The 17,129-nt window shown below is 40.0% G+C and overlaps 1 protein-coding gene across 5 annotated transcripts; it reads right to left on the reverse strand.

Moving 5' to 3' along the window:
* Positions 1 to 6,665: 6,665 nt before the first annotated feature.
* On the reverse strand, positions 6,666 to 16,470 carry LOC140177963 (uncharacterized). 5 transcript variants are annotated; one of them, XM_072211988.1, is made up of 5 exons: positions 16,293 to 16,470; positions 16,152 to 16,201; positions 15,930 to 16,058; positions 12,637 to 13,766; positions 6,666 to 7,035 (listed from the first exon to the last, which is right to left on the reverse strand). In XM_072211988.1, the coding sequence occupies exons 4-5, from the start codon at positions 13,757 to 13,759 to the stop codon at positions 7,010 to 7,012; spliced, it is 1,149 nt and encodes a 382-aa protein (XP_072068089.1). In that variant the 5' UTR covers positions 13,760 to 13,766; positions 15,930 to 16,058; positions 16,152 to 16,201; positions 16,293 to 16,470; the 3' UTR covers positions 6,666 to 7,009. The 5 variants fall into 5 exon arrangements, 3 of the variants coding, with proteins under 3 accessions (XP_072068089.1, XP_072068088.1, XP_072068090.1); XM_072211987.1 differs by having other exon boundaries at positions 16,147 to 16,201; XM_072211989.1 differs by lacking the exon at positions 15,930 to 16,058 and having other exon boundaries at positions 16,147 to 16,201.
* Between the last annotated feature and the right edge of the window lie 659 nt (positions 16,471 to 17,129).

Raw genomic sequence — 17,129 nt, forward strand, 5'->3', positions numbered from 1 at the left:
TCGGTTATCCAGCCAACCCGACAAGTCTGAATTGTCCTTAGACTGTCCCCCGACGTGCATCCCCAAGAGTCTATGCATAGATTTTTCTCAAATAATCAATATTGCTCAATGGGGGTAACATTCCCGGGAATTTATATAGTGCCCGGTCACACTTACGTCGTAGGGTCAACAGAGTATCGAGTTTTCAACCTGGTACACGTGGTGGCAAGCCACGGCACTTAATCCAGGGAATCTCGTATCTCAGATTATTCAAATTCATAAGCCATATAAATAATTCAATTATAATTCCTCAACATCCACATCATTCTCAATTGCATCTCATTCATCATCATACATTAAACATATTCAATCCTTATCCTTCATTATCACACCTCCCATTCCGTCCATCAATAGTTTCAATTCAAAACATAATTCATTCTTTTCTAAGAATCAAACTTCAAACTTAAAACATACTCACTTTCTTAATAACTCAAAATCAAACCATATAACATTTAAATCTAAATCTCTTTTAAATAATCATCTAAACAAAATCTCTAATTTTTTATAAAATTTCGGCAGCATCTCCTCTAAAACTCGGACTTTGCCACCCTTTTCGGGTCCAAACCTGCTTTCTTTTCAATTCAACATACCCTTCCTCATCATCATAACAGTCACCACAATAAATCTACTTCAGATTTACAATTATATTCATACAATATTCAAATCCAACAACCAAAATTCAACTAAGGATCATAATTCACTAACCCTAGGCTTCTAACACATAATATCTCAAATCAATAATTCACCAAATCATTAGCACTAGACCAACCATGTTCATCAACAATAACATTCACCATCCAAGATTAATAACTAATTATCCAATAAACTTCAACCAAATATATTCATCAACAAATTACTAAACATTAAACATACACCTGCATTCCAACTTATCCTATGGCCGTCTAGCCTAAGTTTTCACAGAACATTATATATTAAATGCAAGAAACCTAAACCATACCTTAGCCGATTTCCACGTAACGACCAAAGCTATTTATTCAAAACCAAGACAGCCCCTCAAAACTCAACTAATCCGCTTCCTCCAAGTTCCAGTATTCACAATTTCAAGCTCCAATTATTTATTTTCAACCTAATACACATTCATAATACATATATACCCAATTTAATACTCAAAGCTCAAATTTAATGAAATTAAAATAGAATTATCATATCCTCACCTTACCCAAGCTTCACATAAGCAAGAGTGAACGTTTCTCTCAAGCTAATTGGATCCTAAAACATCAGAAATCAAAGAAATTCAATATTCCCACTTAAAATTCGAAAATTGGGGGAAGATGAAGCTGAAAGTGAAATAGCAAGTTACCTATGAAATTGTTCCGGTAGAAATGTAGAGCTCGACGCGGTGAACGCGTGGCCGCAAACGGTGCGGCGATTGGAGCTCGGACGGAGAAGTTACGGGGATCGGAAGTTAACGTAACAATTTTGACGTTCTTCCTTTCTTCTCCCTGATGCTCTTCGACGCTGCCAAAAATGGGGAGAAGAAGAACGTGGGTTCACTTAAAGGGCTGGTCCGGTTGGGCCCGGTTTGGGCCCGGTTCAACCGGTTCGGCCCGTTCGGTCTAATTTTGGACCGATTTCTTCGAAATTGGTGTCAAAATTCTCGTTTCAATGAGCTCTATCCTAATTTAATATAATATTCACATTTCTAATCTTCCTTATTAAAAATTAATTTATTGACTAATTATCTACTAATTTAACTGGGGTTTACATCCTACCCACCTAATAAAGAATTTTGCCCTCAAAATTCAAATCTAGTTACCTGAAAAGAGATGTGGATAGTCCTTTCGCATATCTAATTCGAGCTCCCAGGTATGTTCCTCGATACCAGCTCGACTCCAAGCCACTTTTACCAATGATACTTCCTTTCCGCGTAATCGTTTAATATTAGTATCATCAATTCTCACTGGAATCACTGAAAGTGTTAGATCTTCTCTCACTTGGATTGGTTCTGGTTCTAGAATATGACTTGCGTCAGGAGTATACTTCCGAAGCTGTGATACATGAAATACATCGTGCAAATTCGAAAGGTACGGCGGTAAGGCAATTCTATAAGCCACTGGTCCAATTCTCTTCAGAATCTCAAACGGTCCAATATAACGAGGATTCAGTTTCTTGGTCTTAATAGCTCTTCCCACTCCAGTGGTTGGTGTAACTTTCAGAAAGACATATTCTCCTTCTTCGAATTCCAAAGGCTTTCGCCTCTGATCAGCATAGCTCTTCTGGCGGCTCTGGGCTATAAGCATTCGACTACGAATCTTCTTTATCTGTTCAGTCGTTTCGGCTATCATCTCAGGCCCTAATAAACTCTTTTCTCCAGTTTCATACCAACACAACGGAGACTGACATTTTCTGCCATACAGAGCCTCATATGGAGCCATTCCGATGCTCGCATGATAGCTATTATTATAAGCAAACTCTACTAATGGCATATACCGGTCCCAGCTTACCGGCTGGTCCAAAACACAAGCCCTTAGCATATCCTCTAAGGTCTGAATAGTTCTTTCTGACTGACCATCTGTCTGAGGGTGATACGCAGTACTCAAGCTTAATTGAGTCCCAAATGCACGCTGAAAAGCTCCCCAGAACCTTGATGTAAAACGGGGATCTCTATCAGATATAATAGTAGAGGGCACACTATGTAATCTGACAATCTCTTTGATATACATTCGAGCCAATTCCTCCATTGTGCAACTTATTCGGATAGGAAGAAAGTGAGCTGATTTCGTCAATCGATCTACAACCACCCAAATAGCGTCATAACCTGATCGGGTTCTAGGCAACCCTATCACAAAATCCATTGCGATACTCTCCAATTTCCATTGTGGAATCTCTAAAGGCTGAAGGGTCCCTGATGGTCTCTGATGCTCAATCTTAACCTTCTGACACGTTAAACATTTAGATACATGCAATGCCACATCATTCTTCATACCTGGCCACCAGAACATCGCTTTCAGATCCTGATACATTTTAGTGCTCCCTGGGTGAATTGAAAACCCGCTCTTGTGAGCTTCCTTCAAGATACTTTGTCGTAGGTCTCCAACATCAGGCACAATAATCCGGTTCTTGAACCTCCATAAACCATCATGACCTTCTGACATTCTCCACTGTTTTCCCTGTTCAACTGCTGGTAATACCTTACGTAACGCTTCACTATCTTGATGAGCCTTCAGAAGTTCTAATTTAAAATCACTTGAAATCTGTAACTGACTCAAACATAAAATTCCAGATTCTTCTCTAACTCCCAAATTCAAACCTTGAAATGCCTTCAGTAACTCTTCTTCCCGTAGCATCATCCAAGCTGCATATAAAGACTTCCGACTCAAAGCGTCCGCCACAACGTTCGCTTTTCCTGGATGATAATTCAATTCAAAATCATAATCTTTCAGAAGCTCCATCCACCTCCTCTGACGCATATTCAACTCTTTCTGCTCAAAAAGATACTTCAAACTCTTATGGTCTGAGAAAACATGAAACTTAACGCCATAGAGGTAGTGCCTCCAAATCTTTAAAGCAAACACAACAGCAGCAAGTTCTAAATCATGTGTCGGGTAGTTCATCTCATGCGGCCTTAACTGCCGTGAGGCGTATGCTACAACATTCTGGTGCTGCATCAAAACACACCCTAACCCTTTCAAAGATGCATCACAATACACTTCAAACGGTTCACTTGGTTCAGGTAATACCAATACAGGTGCAGTAGTCAACCTGTGCTTCAATGCCTGGAAACTCTCTTCACATTCCGGAGTCCAGATAAAAGGTGTATCCTTCCTAGTCAACTTAGTTAAAGGTAAGGCGAGCTGTGAAAATCCCTTAATGAATCTGCGATAATACCCTGCCAAACCTAAGAAACTCCTGATCTCTGTCACTGAAGTTGGTCGCTCCCAATTCATCACTGCTTCCACCTTAGCAGGATCCACAACTATCCCCTGCTTACTCACCACGTGGCCGAGAAACTTCACTTCACTCTTCCAGAACTCACATTTAGATAACTTAGCATATAACTTCCTATCTCTCAGAATTTGAAGCACAATCCGCAAGTGATCAGCATGTTCCTCTTCAGTCTTAGAATAAACAAGAATGTCATCAATGAAGACAATAACAAACTTGTCCAGATACGGTCGAAAAATTCTGTTCATATAATCCATAAATACTGCCGGGGCATTAGTTAACCCAAAAGACATCACTGTATACTCATAATGACCATAACGGGTCCTGAAAGCAGTTTTCGGAATATCCTCGTCTCTAACCCTTATCTGATGATATCCGGATCGCAGGTCAATCTTAGAAAACACACTGGCACCCTGTAGCTGATCCATTAGATCATCGATTATAGGCAACGGATATTTATTCTTCACAGTGATCTTATTCAATTGCCGATAATCGACACACAGCCGCATACTCCCATCCTTCTTCTTTACAAGTAACACTGGCGCTCCCCACGGAGAAACACTTGGTCGGATAAAATGCTTACCCAACAGATCTTCCAGCTGAGCTTTCAGTTCAGCCATTTCTAAAGGCGACATCCTATAAGGAGTAATTGAAATTGGACCGGATCCAGGTACCAACTCAATTGCAAATTCAACCTCTCGGTTAGGTGGGAATTCATTAATATCATCCGGAAACACATCTGGAAATTCACATACAACCGGAATTTGCTCTAAACTCTGATCATCACCTGAGACTCCCGCAGTTAATAACATAATACCCTGACATTCAGTTCCAGAACAGTTTACTATCATAGAATTCAAATAGTAACTATTCACCACAACTGGTGCTTCTGACCCTTCCGGCATAAACTGTACTGACTTTTCAGAACAATCAAGTAAAACATGATTCTTGGATAACCAATCCAATCCCAAAATGAGATCAAGACCAGTCATAGGCAAACAAATCAAATCATGCACAAATTCACGTTGTTGCACTCGAAAAGGAACTTGTGGACATTCTATCCTAGTCACCATAGCTTCATGAGTAGCATTATATACTTTTAAATCATAACCTAAAACCACCATTCTCAATCCTAATTCATTGGCCTTTTCAAATGCAATAAATGAATGAGACGCTCCTGAATCAAATAAAGCATTTAAGATTTTACCAGCCATTTCACAATTACCTCTAATCAGTGTCTCAGATCCCTCAGCACCAATGGTAGAAGTGGTGTATACTCTCCCCGGCTGCTGCACCCTACCAGTCTCATACTTCTTCTCAGGGCAATTACTGGCTATATGCCCGGGCTGTCCACAGGAATAGCACACTCCAAGTCCTAATCTACACGGAACTCCAGGATGATATTTTCCACACTTCTGACAATTCAGATCCTGCTGTGGCTGCTTCCCAAACCTTTTTCCTTGATTAGCAGTAATATTCGGCCTTCTATAATTACCCTGACCCTGAGTCTGCTGCGGGACAAAGCCTCCACGCTTGAAATTCCTACCTCTCGGAGCAAAGTTCCTCCCTGAAGGCCTCTGAAAAGGCATCCTCAAACTCCCTTTCTCTGCTGCCGCCTTCCTCACACAATCCTCAGCCACCCTACTCTTATTCACTAATTCAGAAAACACCCTGATCTCCATTGGGGCAACGAAGCTCAGAATATCGCTCCGAAGACCTCCCTCATATTTAATACACTTCCATTCAGCAAAATCTTCAGGCGCACCTTGACAGATACGAGAAAAGCGACATAACTCCTCAAATTTACTGGTATACTCAGCAACAGTCATTTGTCCCTGCTTTAACTGCATTAATTCAAGTTCCTTGGCATTTCTAGCTGAATTAGGAAAGTATTTCTTATAGAACTCTGTCCGGAAAACCTCCCAAGGAATCGCAGCACCATCAGGCTGCAGGATACGTCGTGTTCCCTGCCACCAATACTGAGCTTCACCTTGCAACTGATAAGTTCCAAATTCAACCCATTGCTCTTCAGGAACCTGTTGTGCCTGTAATGCCCTTTCCATAGCCTGAATCCAATTATCTGCATCAGTGGGATTTGAGGTTCCCCTAAAAGTCGGAGGGCGAACTTTCAGAAATGTAGCAAGTGTCATAGGACCGTCCTCATCATTATTGTTCCCATGATTACCCTGATTTATCTGATTACCCAGTGCCTCAGCTGTTGCCTGCATAGCTGCAGCCATATTTCCCAAGGCAGCCATAAAGTCTACTGGATCAGTCCCTGTGGGTACAGGAGTAACGGTGCCTGTCCTACCTCTACCTCGCCCGCGACCGCGTCCGCGAGTCGACATCTGGTCCCTATACACACCAAACAAGTGATATTAAGTTGATCAGTCTCAATATCGCAGGTCTAATGCTTTAAGTTCCAAATGCATGCTCACAAACGTTTATGCCATATATATCAATCAGATATCCTAATAGCACATAAACACATATACAGAGAATGCACAGAAGTACAATCAGTCCGTCTTTCAGGCTCTATAGGAACGAACTGCTCTGATACCATAATGTAACACCCTACCACACAAAGCTTTACGCTTAAGTCGTAAAACAGAGGTGATGTGGTATTACGACCTCTAAAATAAAATAAGTACATATAATAGCAGAAGAGTTATAATATGCTAGGAGCCTTGAAGGATAGGGAAAATAAAAATCGCGAGATAAAAGCGCAACGCTCAAGGAACGAGTTAACTTGCATGCTAAGAAAACTGTAACTGTCAAACATAAGATAACAGAAGTAGGAATAGAGTGCCAAAGATACAAAATAACAAGCTCCTAACTCAGCCTGCGAAGTCAAGACTGGCCGGAGAATATTTACACATATATACATACATATCCAAAACCCAAAAGTACATACACACAATCCTGCCTCTCCATAAACCTCTAAGAGGATCAAAAAGGACAAGTTATGCGGAGAGAAAGCTAAGTACATATATATACATCACTGTACAACAAAACTATACAACAACACTATCCAGTAACCCCTCCGCTTTAAGAGTCCAGACGCCTAACGAGATGGCTCCCGACCTGCATCTGAAAAACAACAACATAGTATGGAATGAGAACCGGAGGTTCTCAGTATGGTAAAGGTGCCACACACATAATATATAAGGTCCTGGGAATGCCAGAGGCAATCCTAGAACGCCGACACTCAGATTGTAGAGCTTAAAGTATTAAACAGAAACCATAAAAGGTGGTTTACTAAGGATATTTAAACCTAACTTAACTTAACCTTAAATCTAAATCCCATTCTGCCATTCCTCCATACCTCCGACTCCATCATGCATTTTCACAGACAACTAAACAGACAAAGGCGAGCACAAGAAGGTTACAAGTACTGCAGATAACAAATATACATTTAACATGGCAAGTACATTTAGGCACACCCAGTTAATACACAAGCAAGTAATTCAAGTAATATGCATATGATGCATGCCTGTCCTATGGCTGATGAGGCTCATCTGTCGGTTATCCAGCCAACCCGACAAGTCTGAATTGTCCTTAGACTGTCCCCCGACGTGCATCCCCAAGAGTCTATGCATAGATTTTTCTCAAATAATCAATATTGCTCAATGGGGGTAACATTCCCGGGAATTTATATAGTGCCCGGTCACACTTACGTCGTAGGGTCAACAGAGTATCGAGTTTTCAACCTGGTACACGTGGTGGCAAGCCACGGCACTTAATCCAGGGAATCTCGTATCTCAGATTATTCAAATTCATAAGCCATATAAATAATTCAATTATAATTCCTCAACATCCACATCATTCTCAATTGCATCTCATTCATCATCATACATTAAACATATTCAATCCTTATCCTTCATTATCACACCTCCCATTCCGTCCATCAATAGTTTCAATTCAAAACATAATTCATTCTTTTCTAAGAATCAAACTTCAAACTTAAAACATACTCACTTTCTTAATAACTCAAAATCAAACCATATAACATTTAAATCTAAATCTCTTTTAAATAATCATCTAAACAAAATCTCTAATTTTTTATAAAATTTCGGCAGCATCTCCTCTAAAACTCGGACTTTGCCACCCTTTTCGGGTCCAAACCTGCTTTCTTTTCAATTCAACATACCCTTCCTCATCATCATAACAGTCACCACAATAAATCTACTTCAGATTTACAATTATATTCATACAATATTCAAATCCAACAACCAAAATTCAACTAAGGATCATAATTCACTAACCCTAGGCTTCTAACACATAATATCTCAAATCAATAATTCACCAAATCATTAGCACTAGACCAACCATGTTCATCAACAATAACATTCACCATCCAAGATTAATAACTAATTATCCAATAAACTTCAACCAAATATATTCATCAACAAATTACTAAACATTAAACATACACCTGCATTCCAACTTATCCTATGGCCGTCTAGCCTAAGTTTTCACAGAACATTATATATTAAATGCAAGAAACCTAAACCATACCTTAGCCGATTTCCACGTAACGACCAAAGCTATTTATTCAAAACCAAGACAGCCCCTCAAAACTCAACTAATCCGCTTCCTCCAAGTTCCAGTATTCACAATTTCAAGCTCCAATTATTTATTTTCAACCTAATACACATTCATAATACATATATACCCAATTTAATACTCAAAGCTCAAATTTAATGAAATTAAAATAGAATTATCATATCCTCACCTTACCCAAGCTTCACATAAGCAAGAGTGAACGTTTCTCTCAAGCTAATTGGATCCTAAAACATCAGAAATCAAAGAAATTCAATATTCCCACTTAAAATTCGAAAATTGGGGGAAGATGAAGCTGAAAGTGAAATAGCAAGTTACCTATGAAATTGTTCCGGTAGAAATGTAGAGCTCGACGCGGTGAACGCGTGGCCGCAAACGGTGCGGCGATTGGAGCTCGGACGGAGAAGTTACGGGGATCGGAAGTTAACGTAACAATTTTGACGTTCTTCCTTTCTTCTCCCTGATGCTCTTCGACGCTGCCAAAAATGGGGAGAAGAAGAACGTGGGTTCACTTAAAGGGCTGGTCCGGTTGGGCCCGGTTTGGGCCCGGTTCAACCGGTTCGGCCCGTTCGGTCTAATTTTGGACCGATTTCTTCGAAATTGGTGTCAAAATTCTCGTTTCAATGAGCTCTATCCTAATTTAATATAATATTCACATTTCTAATCTTCCTTATTAAAAATTAATTTATTGACTAATTATCTACTAATTTAACTGGGGTTTACATCCTACCCACCTAATAAAGAATTTTGCCCTCAAAATTCAAATCTAGTTACCTGAAAAGAGATGTGGATAGTCCTTTCGCATATCTAATTCGAGCTCCCAGGTATGTTCCTCGATACCAGCTCGACTCCAAGCCACTTTTACCAATGATACTTCCTTTCCGCGTAATCGTTTAATATTAGTATCATCAATTCTCACTGGAATCACTGAAAGTGTTAGATCTTCTCTCACTTGGATTGGTTCTGGTTCTAGAATATGACTTGCGTCAGGAGTATACTTCCGAAGCTGTGATACATGAAATACATCGTGCAAATTCGAAAGGTACGGCGGTAAGGCAATTCTATAAGCCACTGGTCCAATTCTCTTCAGAATCTCAAACGGTCCAATATAACGAGGATTCAGTTTCTTGGTCTTAATAGCTCTTCCCACTCCAGTGGTTGGTGTAACTTTCAGAAAGACATATTCTCCTTCTTCGAATTCCAAAGGCTTTCGCCTCTGATCAGCATAGCTCTTCTGGCGGCTCTGGGCTATAAGCATTCGACTACGAATCTTCTTTATCTGTTCAGTCGTTTCGGCTATCATCTCAGGCCCTAATAAACTCTTTTCTCCAGTTTCATACCAACACAACGGAGACTGACATTTTCTGCCATACAGAGCCTCATATGGAGCCATTCCGATGCTCGCATGATAGCTATTATTATAAGCAAACTCTACTAATGGCATATACCGGTCCCAGCTTACCGGCTGGTCCAAAACACAAGCCCTTAGCATATCCTCTAAGGTCTGAATAGTTCTTTCTGACTGACCATCTGTCTGAGGGTGATACGCAGTACTCAAGCTTAATTGAGTCCCAAATGCACGCTGAAAAGCTCCCCAGAACCTTGATGTAAAACGGGGATCTCTATCAGATATAATAGTAGAGGGCACACTATGTAATCTGACAATCTCTTTGATATACATTCGAGCCAATTCCTCCATTGTGCAACTTATTCGGATAGGAAGAAAGTGAGCTGATTTCGTCAATCGATCTACAACCACCCAAATAGCGTCATAACCTGATCGGGTTCTAGGCAACCCTATCACAAAATCCATTGCGATACTCTCCAATTTCCATTGTGGAATCTCTAAAGGCTGAAGGGTCCCTGATGGTCTCTGATGCTCAATCTTAACCTTCTGACACGTTAAACATTTAGATACATGCAATGCCACATCATTCTTCATACCTGGCCACCAGAACATCGCTTTCAGATCCTGATACATTTTAGTGCTCCCTGGGTGAATTGAAAACCCGCTCTTGTGAGCTTCCTTCAAGATACTTTGTCGTAGGTCTCCAACATCAGGCACAATAATCCGGTTCTTGAACCTCCATAAACCATCATGACCTTCTGACATTCTCCACTGTTTTCCCTGTTCAACTGCTGGTAATACCTTACGTAACGCTTCACTATCTTGATGAGCCTTCAGAAGTTCTAATTTAAAATCACTTGAAATCTGTAACTGACTCAAACATAAAATTCCAGATTCTTCTCTAACTCCCAAATTCAAACCTTGAAATGCCTTCAGTAACTCTTCTTCCCGTAGCATCATCCAAGCTGCATATAAAGACTTCCGACTCAAAGCGTCCGCCACAACGTTCGCTTTTCCTGGATGATAATTCAATTCAAAATCATAATCTTTCAGAAGCTCCATCCACCTCCTCTGACGCATATTCAACTCTTTCTGCTCAAAAAGATACTTCAAACTCTTATGGTCTGAGAAAACATGAAACTTAACGCCATAGAGGTAGTGCCTCCAAATCTTTAAAGCAAACACAACAGCAGCAAGTTCTAAATCATGTGTCGGGTAGTTCATCTCATGCGGCCTTAACTGCCGTGAGGCGTATGCTACAACATTCTGGTGCTGCATCAAAACACACCCTAACCCTTTCAAAGATGCATCACAATACACTTCAAACGGTTCACTTGGTTCAGGTAATACCAATACAGGTGCAGTAGTCAACCTGTGCTTCAATGCCTGGAAACTCTCTTCACATTCCGGAGTCCAGATAAAAGGTGTATCCTTCCTAGTCAACTTAGTTAAAGGTAAGGCGAGCTGTGAAAATCCCTTAATGAATCTGCGATAATACCCTGCCAAACCTAAGAAACTCCTGATCTCTGTCACTGAAGTTGGTCGCTCCCAATTCATCACTGCTTCCACCTTAGCAGGATCCACAACTATCCCCTGCTTACTCACCACGTGGCCGAGAAACTTCACTTCACTCTTCCAGAACTCACATTTAGATAACTTAGCATATAACTTCCTATCTCTCAGAATTTGAAGCACAATCCGCAAGTGATCAGCATGTTCCTCTTCAGTCTTAGAATAAACAAGAATGTCATCAATGAAGACAATAACAAACTTGTCCAGATACGGTCGAAAAATTCTGTTCATATAATCCATAAATACTGCCGGGGCATTAGTTAACCCAAAAGACATCACTGTATACTCATAATGACCATAACGGGTCCTGAAAGCAGTTTTCGGAATATCCTCGTCTCTAACCCTTATCTGATGATATCCGGATCGCAGGTCAATCTTAGAAAACACACTGGCACCCTGTAGCTGATCCATTAGATCATCGATTATAGGCAACGGATATTTATTCTTCACAGTGATCTTATTCAATTGCCGATAATCGACACACAGCCGCATACTCCCATCCTTCTTCTTTACAAGTAACACTGGCGCTCCCCACGGAGAAACACTTGGTCGGATAAAATGCTTACCCAACAGATCTTCCAGCTGAGCTTTCAGTTCAGCCATTTCTAAAGGCGACATCCTATAAGGAGTAATTGAAATTGGACCGGATCCAGGTACCAACTCAATTGCAAATTCAACCTCTCGGTTAGGTGGGAATTCATTAATATCATCCGGAAACACATCTGGAAATTCACATACAACCGGAATTTGCTCTAAACTCTGATCATCACCTGAGACTCCCGCAGTTAATAACATAATACCCTGACATTCAGTTCCAGAACAGTTTACTATCATAGAATTCAAATAGTAACTATTCACCACAACTGGTGCTTCTGACCCTTCCGGCATAAACTGTACTGACTTTTCAGAACAATCAAGTAAAACATGATTCTTGGATAACCAATCCAATCCCAAAATGAGATCAAGACCAGTCATAGGCAAACAAATCAAATCATGCACAAATTCACGTTGTTGCACTCGAAAAGGAACTTGTGGACATTCTATCCTAGTCACCATAGCTTCATGAGTAGCATTATATACTTTTAAATCATAACCTAAAACCACCATTCTCAATCCTAATTCATTGGCCTTTTCAAATGCAATAAATGAATGAGACGCTCCTGAATCAAATAAAGCATTTAAGATTTTACCAGCCATTTCACAATTACCTCTAATCAGTGTCTCAGATCCCTCAGCACCAATGGTAGAAGTGGTGTATACTCTCCCCGGCTGCTGCACCCTACCAGTCTCATACTTCTTCTCAGGGCAATTACTGGCTATATGCCCGGGCTGTCCACAGGAATAGCACACTCCAAGTCCTAATCTACACGGAACTCCAGGATGATATTTTCCACACTTCTGACAATTCAGATCCTGCTGTGGCTGCTTCCCAAACCTTTTTCCTTGATTAGCAGTAATATTCGGCCTTCTATAATTACCCTGACCCTGAGTCTGCTGCGGGACAAAGCCTCCACGCTTGAAATTCCTACCTCTCGGAGCAAAGTTCCTCCCTGAAGGCCTCTGAAAAGGCATCCTCAAACTCCCTTTCTCTGCTGCCGCCTTCCTCACACAATCCTCAGCCACCCTACTCTTATTCACTAATTCAGAAAACACCCTGATCTCCATTGGGGCAACGAAGCTCAGAATATCGCTCCGAAGACCTCCCTCATATTTAATACACTTCCATTCAGCAAAATCTTCAGGCGCACCTTGACAGATACGAGAAAAGCGACATAACTCCTCAAATTTACTGGTATACTCAGCAACAGTCATTTGTCCCTGCTTTAACTGCATTAATTCAAGTTCCTTGGCATTTCTAGCTGAATTAGGAAAGTATTTCTTATAGAACTCTGTCCGGAAAACCTCCCAAGGAATCGCAGCACCATCAGGCTGCAGGATACGTCGTGTTCCCTGCCACCAATACTGAGCTTCACCTTGCAACTGATAAGTTCCAAATTCAACCCATTGCTCTTCAGGAACCTGTTGTGCCTGTAATGCCCTTTCCATAGCCTGAATCCAATTATCTGCATCAGTGGGATTTGAGGTTCCCCTAAAAGTCGGAGGGCGAACTTTCAGAAATGTAGCAAGTGTCATAGGACCGTCCTCATCATTATTGTTCCCATGATTACCCTGATTTATCTGATTACCCAGTGCCTCAGCTGTTGCCTGCATAGCTGCAGCCATATTTCCCAAGGCAGCCATAAAGTCTACTGGATCAGTCCCTGTGGGTACAGGAGTAACGGTGCCTGTCCTACCTCTACCTCGCCCGCGACCGCGTCCGCGAGTCGACATCTGGTCCCTATACACACCAAACAAGTGATATTAAGTTGATCAGTCTCAATATCGCAGGTCTAATGCTTTAAGTTCCAAATGCATGCTCACAAACGTTTATGCCATATATATCAATCAGATATCCTAATAGCACATAAACACATATACAGAGAATGCACAGAAGTACAATCAGTCCGTCTTTCAGGCTCTATAGGAACGAACTGCTCTGATACCATAATGTAACACCCTACCACACAAAGCTTTACGCTTAAGTCGTAAAACAGAGGTGATGTGGTATTACGACCTCTAAAATAAAATAAGTACATATAATAGCAGAAGAGTTATAATATGCTAGGAGCCTTGAAGGATAGGGAAAATAAAAATCGCGAGATAAAAGCGCAACGCTCAAGGAACGAGTTAACTTGCATGCTAAGAAAACTGTAACTGTCAAACATAAGATAACAGAAGTAGGAATAGAGTGCCAAAGATACAAAATAACAAGCTCCTAACTCAGCCTGCGAAGTCAAGACTGGCCGGAGAATATTTACACATATATACATACATATCCAAAACCCAAAAGTACATACACACAATCCTGCCTCTCCATAAACCTCTAAGAGGATCAAAAAGGACAAGTTATGCGGAGAGAAAGCTAAGTACATATATATACATCACTGTACAACAAAACTATACAACAACACTATCCAGTAACCCCTCCGCTTTAAGAGTCCAGACGCCTAACGAGATGGCTCCCGACCTGCATCTGAAAAACAACAACATAGTATGGAATGAGAACCGGAGGTTCTCAGTATGGTAAAGGTGCCACACACATAATATATAAGGTCCTGGGAATGCCAGAGGCAATCCTAGAACGCCGACACTCAGATTGTAGAGCTTAAAGTATTAAACAGAAACCATAAAAGGTGGTTTACTAAGGATATTTAAACCTAACTTAACTTAACCTTAAATCTAAATCCCATTCTGCCATTCCTCCATACCTCCGACTCCATCATGCATTTTCACAGACAACTAAACAGACAAAGGCGAGCACAAGAAGGTTACAAGTACTGCAGATAACAAATATACATTTAACATGGCAAGTACATTTAGGCACACCCAGTTAATACACAAGCAAGTAATTCAAGTAATATGCATATGATGCATGCCTGTCCTATGGCTGATGAGGCTCATCTGTCGGTTATCCAGCCAACCCGACAAGTCTGAATTGTCCTTAGACTGTCCCCCGACGTGCATCCCCAAGAGTCTATGCATAGATTTTTCTCAAATAATCAATATTGCTCAATGGGGGTAACATTCCCGGGAATTTATATAGTGCCCGGTCACACTTACGTCGTAGGGTCAACAGAGTATCGAGTTTTCAACCTGGTACACGTGGTGGCAAGCCACGGCACTTAATCCAGGGAATCTCGTATCTCAGATTATTCAAATTCATAAGCCATATAAATAATTCAATTATAATTCCTCAACATCCACATCATTCTCAATTGCATCTCATTCATCATCATACATTAAACATATTCAATCCTTATCCTTCATTATCACACCTCCCATTCCGTCCATCAATAGTTTCAATTCAAAACATAATTCATTCTTTTCTAAGAATCAAACTTCAAACTTAAAACATACTCACTTTCTTAATAACTCAAAATCAAACCATATAACATTTAAATCTAAATCTCTTTTAAATAATCATCTAAACAAAATCTCTAATTTTTTATAAAATTTCGGCAGCATCTCCTCTAAAACTCGGACTTTGCCACCCTTTTCGGGTCCAAACCTGCTTTCTTTTCAATTCAACATACCCTTCCTCATCATCATAACAGTCACCACAATAAATCTACTTCAGATTTACAATTATATTCATACAATATTCAAATCCAACAACCAAAATTCAACTAAGGATCATAGTTCACTAACCCTAGGCTTCTAACACATAATATCTCAAATCAATAATTCACCAAATCATTAGCACTAGACCAACCATGTTCATCAACAATAACATTCACCATCCAAGATTAATAACTAATTATCCAATAAACTTCAACCAAATATATTCATCAACAAATTACTAAACATTAAACATACACCTGCATTCCAACTTATCCTATGGCCGTCTAGCCTAAGTTTTCACAGAACATTATATATTAAATGCAAGAAACCTAAACCATACCTTAGCCGATTTCCACGTAACGACCAAAGCTATTTATTCAAAACCAAGACAGCCCCTCAAAACTCAACTAATCCGCTTCCTCCAAGTTCCAGTATTCACAATTTCAAGCTCCAATTATTTATTTTCAACCTAATACACATTCATAATACATATATACCCAATTTAATACTCAAAGCTCAAATTTAATGAAATTAAAATAGAATTATCATATCCTCACCTTACCCAAGCTTCACATAAGCAAGAGTGAACGTTTCTCTCAAGCTAATTGGATCCTAAAACATCAGAAATCAAAGAAATTCAATATTCCCACTTAAAATTCGAAAATTGGGGGAAGATGAAGCTGAGAGTGAAATAGCAAGTTACCTATGAAATTGTTCCGGTAAAAATGTAGAGCTCGACGCGGTGAACGCGTGGCCGCAAACGGTGCGGCGATTGGAGCTCGGACGGAGAAGTTACGGGGATCGGAAGTTAACGTAACAATTTTGACGTTCTTCCTTTCTTCTCCCTGATGCTCTTCGACGCTGCCAAAAATGGGGAGAAGAAGAACGTGGGTTCACTTAAAGGGCTGGTCCGGTTGGGCCCGGTTTGGGCCCGGTTCAACCGGTTCGGCCCGTTCGGTCTAATTTTGGACCGATTTCTTCGAAATTGGTGTCAAAATTCTCGTTTCGATGAGCTCTATCCTAATTTAATATAATATTCACATTTCTAATCTTCCTTATTAAAAATTAATTTATTGACTAATTATCTACTAATTTAACTGGGGTTTACAGTATGTACGTTTTGTGCAGTAATTTGTGACTCTCTTGTACCCTATTTTTCATCATAGTGAAGCTATTTTCTGGTCTTGGTGACTCGTGGTTTTTACTTCTCTCATTGAAAAGGTTTTCCACGTTAAAAATCTTGGTGTGTTAACTTGTCTCTAATTTCTGATTTATGTGATTTTTCACTGCTATTAGGTATTATTGTGCTGGTGTTAATACTTGTTGTGAGTGGATATTGTTGCTCATCTAATTCTTACAAATAGGAAATTATGTATTTTATTTCTATCAAAGGTATCTTCGTACATGATTATACGAATTTTGTAAGATAAATTAAGAACTGTCGTATTGGTCTAATTATAAGAGTAATATTTAAAAACTTAAAAAAATTATAAATATAGCTAAATTATTTATATAAGATATGTATTAAAAATTAATCAAC

This window comes from Arachis hypogaea, chromosome 13 (assembly GCF_003086295.3).
Source record: "Arachis hypogaea cultivar Tifrunner chromosome 13, arahy.Tifrunner.gnm2.J5K5, whole genome shotgun sequence".
Classification (NCBI taxonomy): domain Eukaryota; kingdom Viridiplantae; phylum Streptophyta; class Magnoliopsida; order Fabales; family Fabaceae; genus Arachis; species Arachis hypogaea.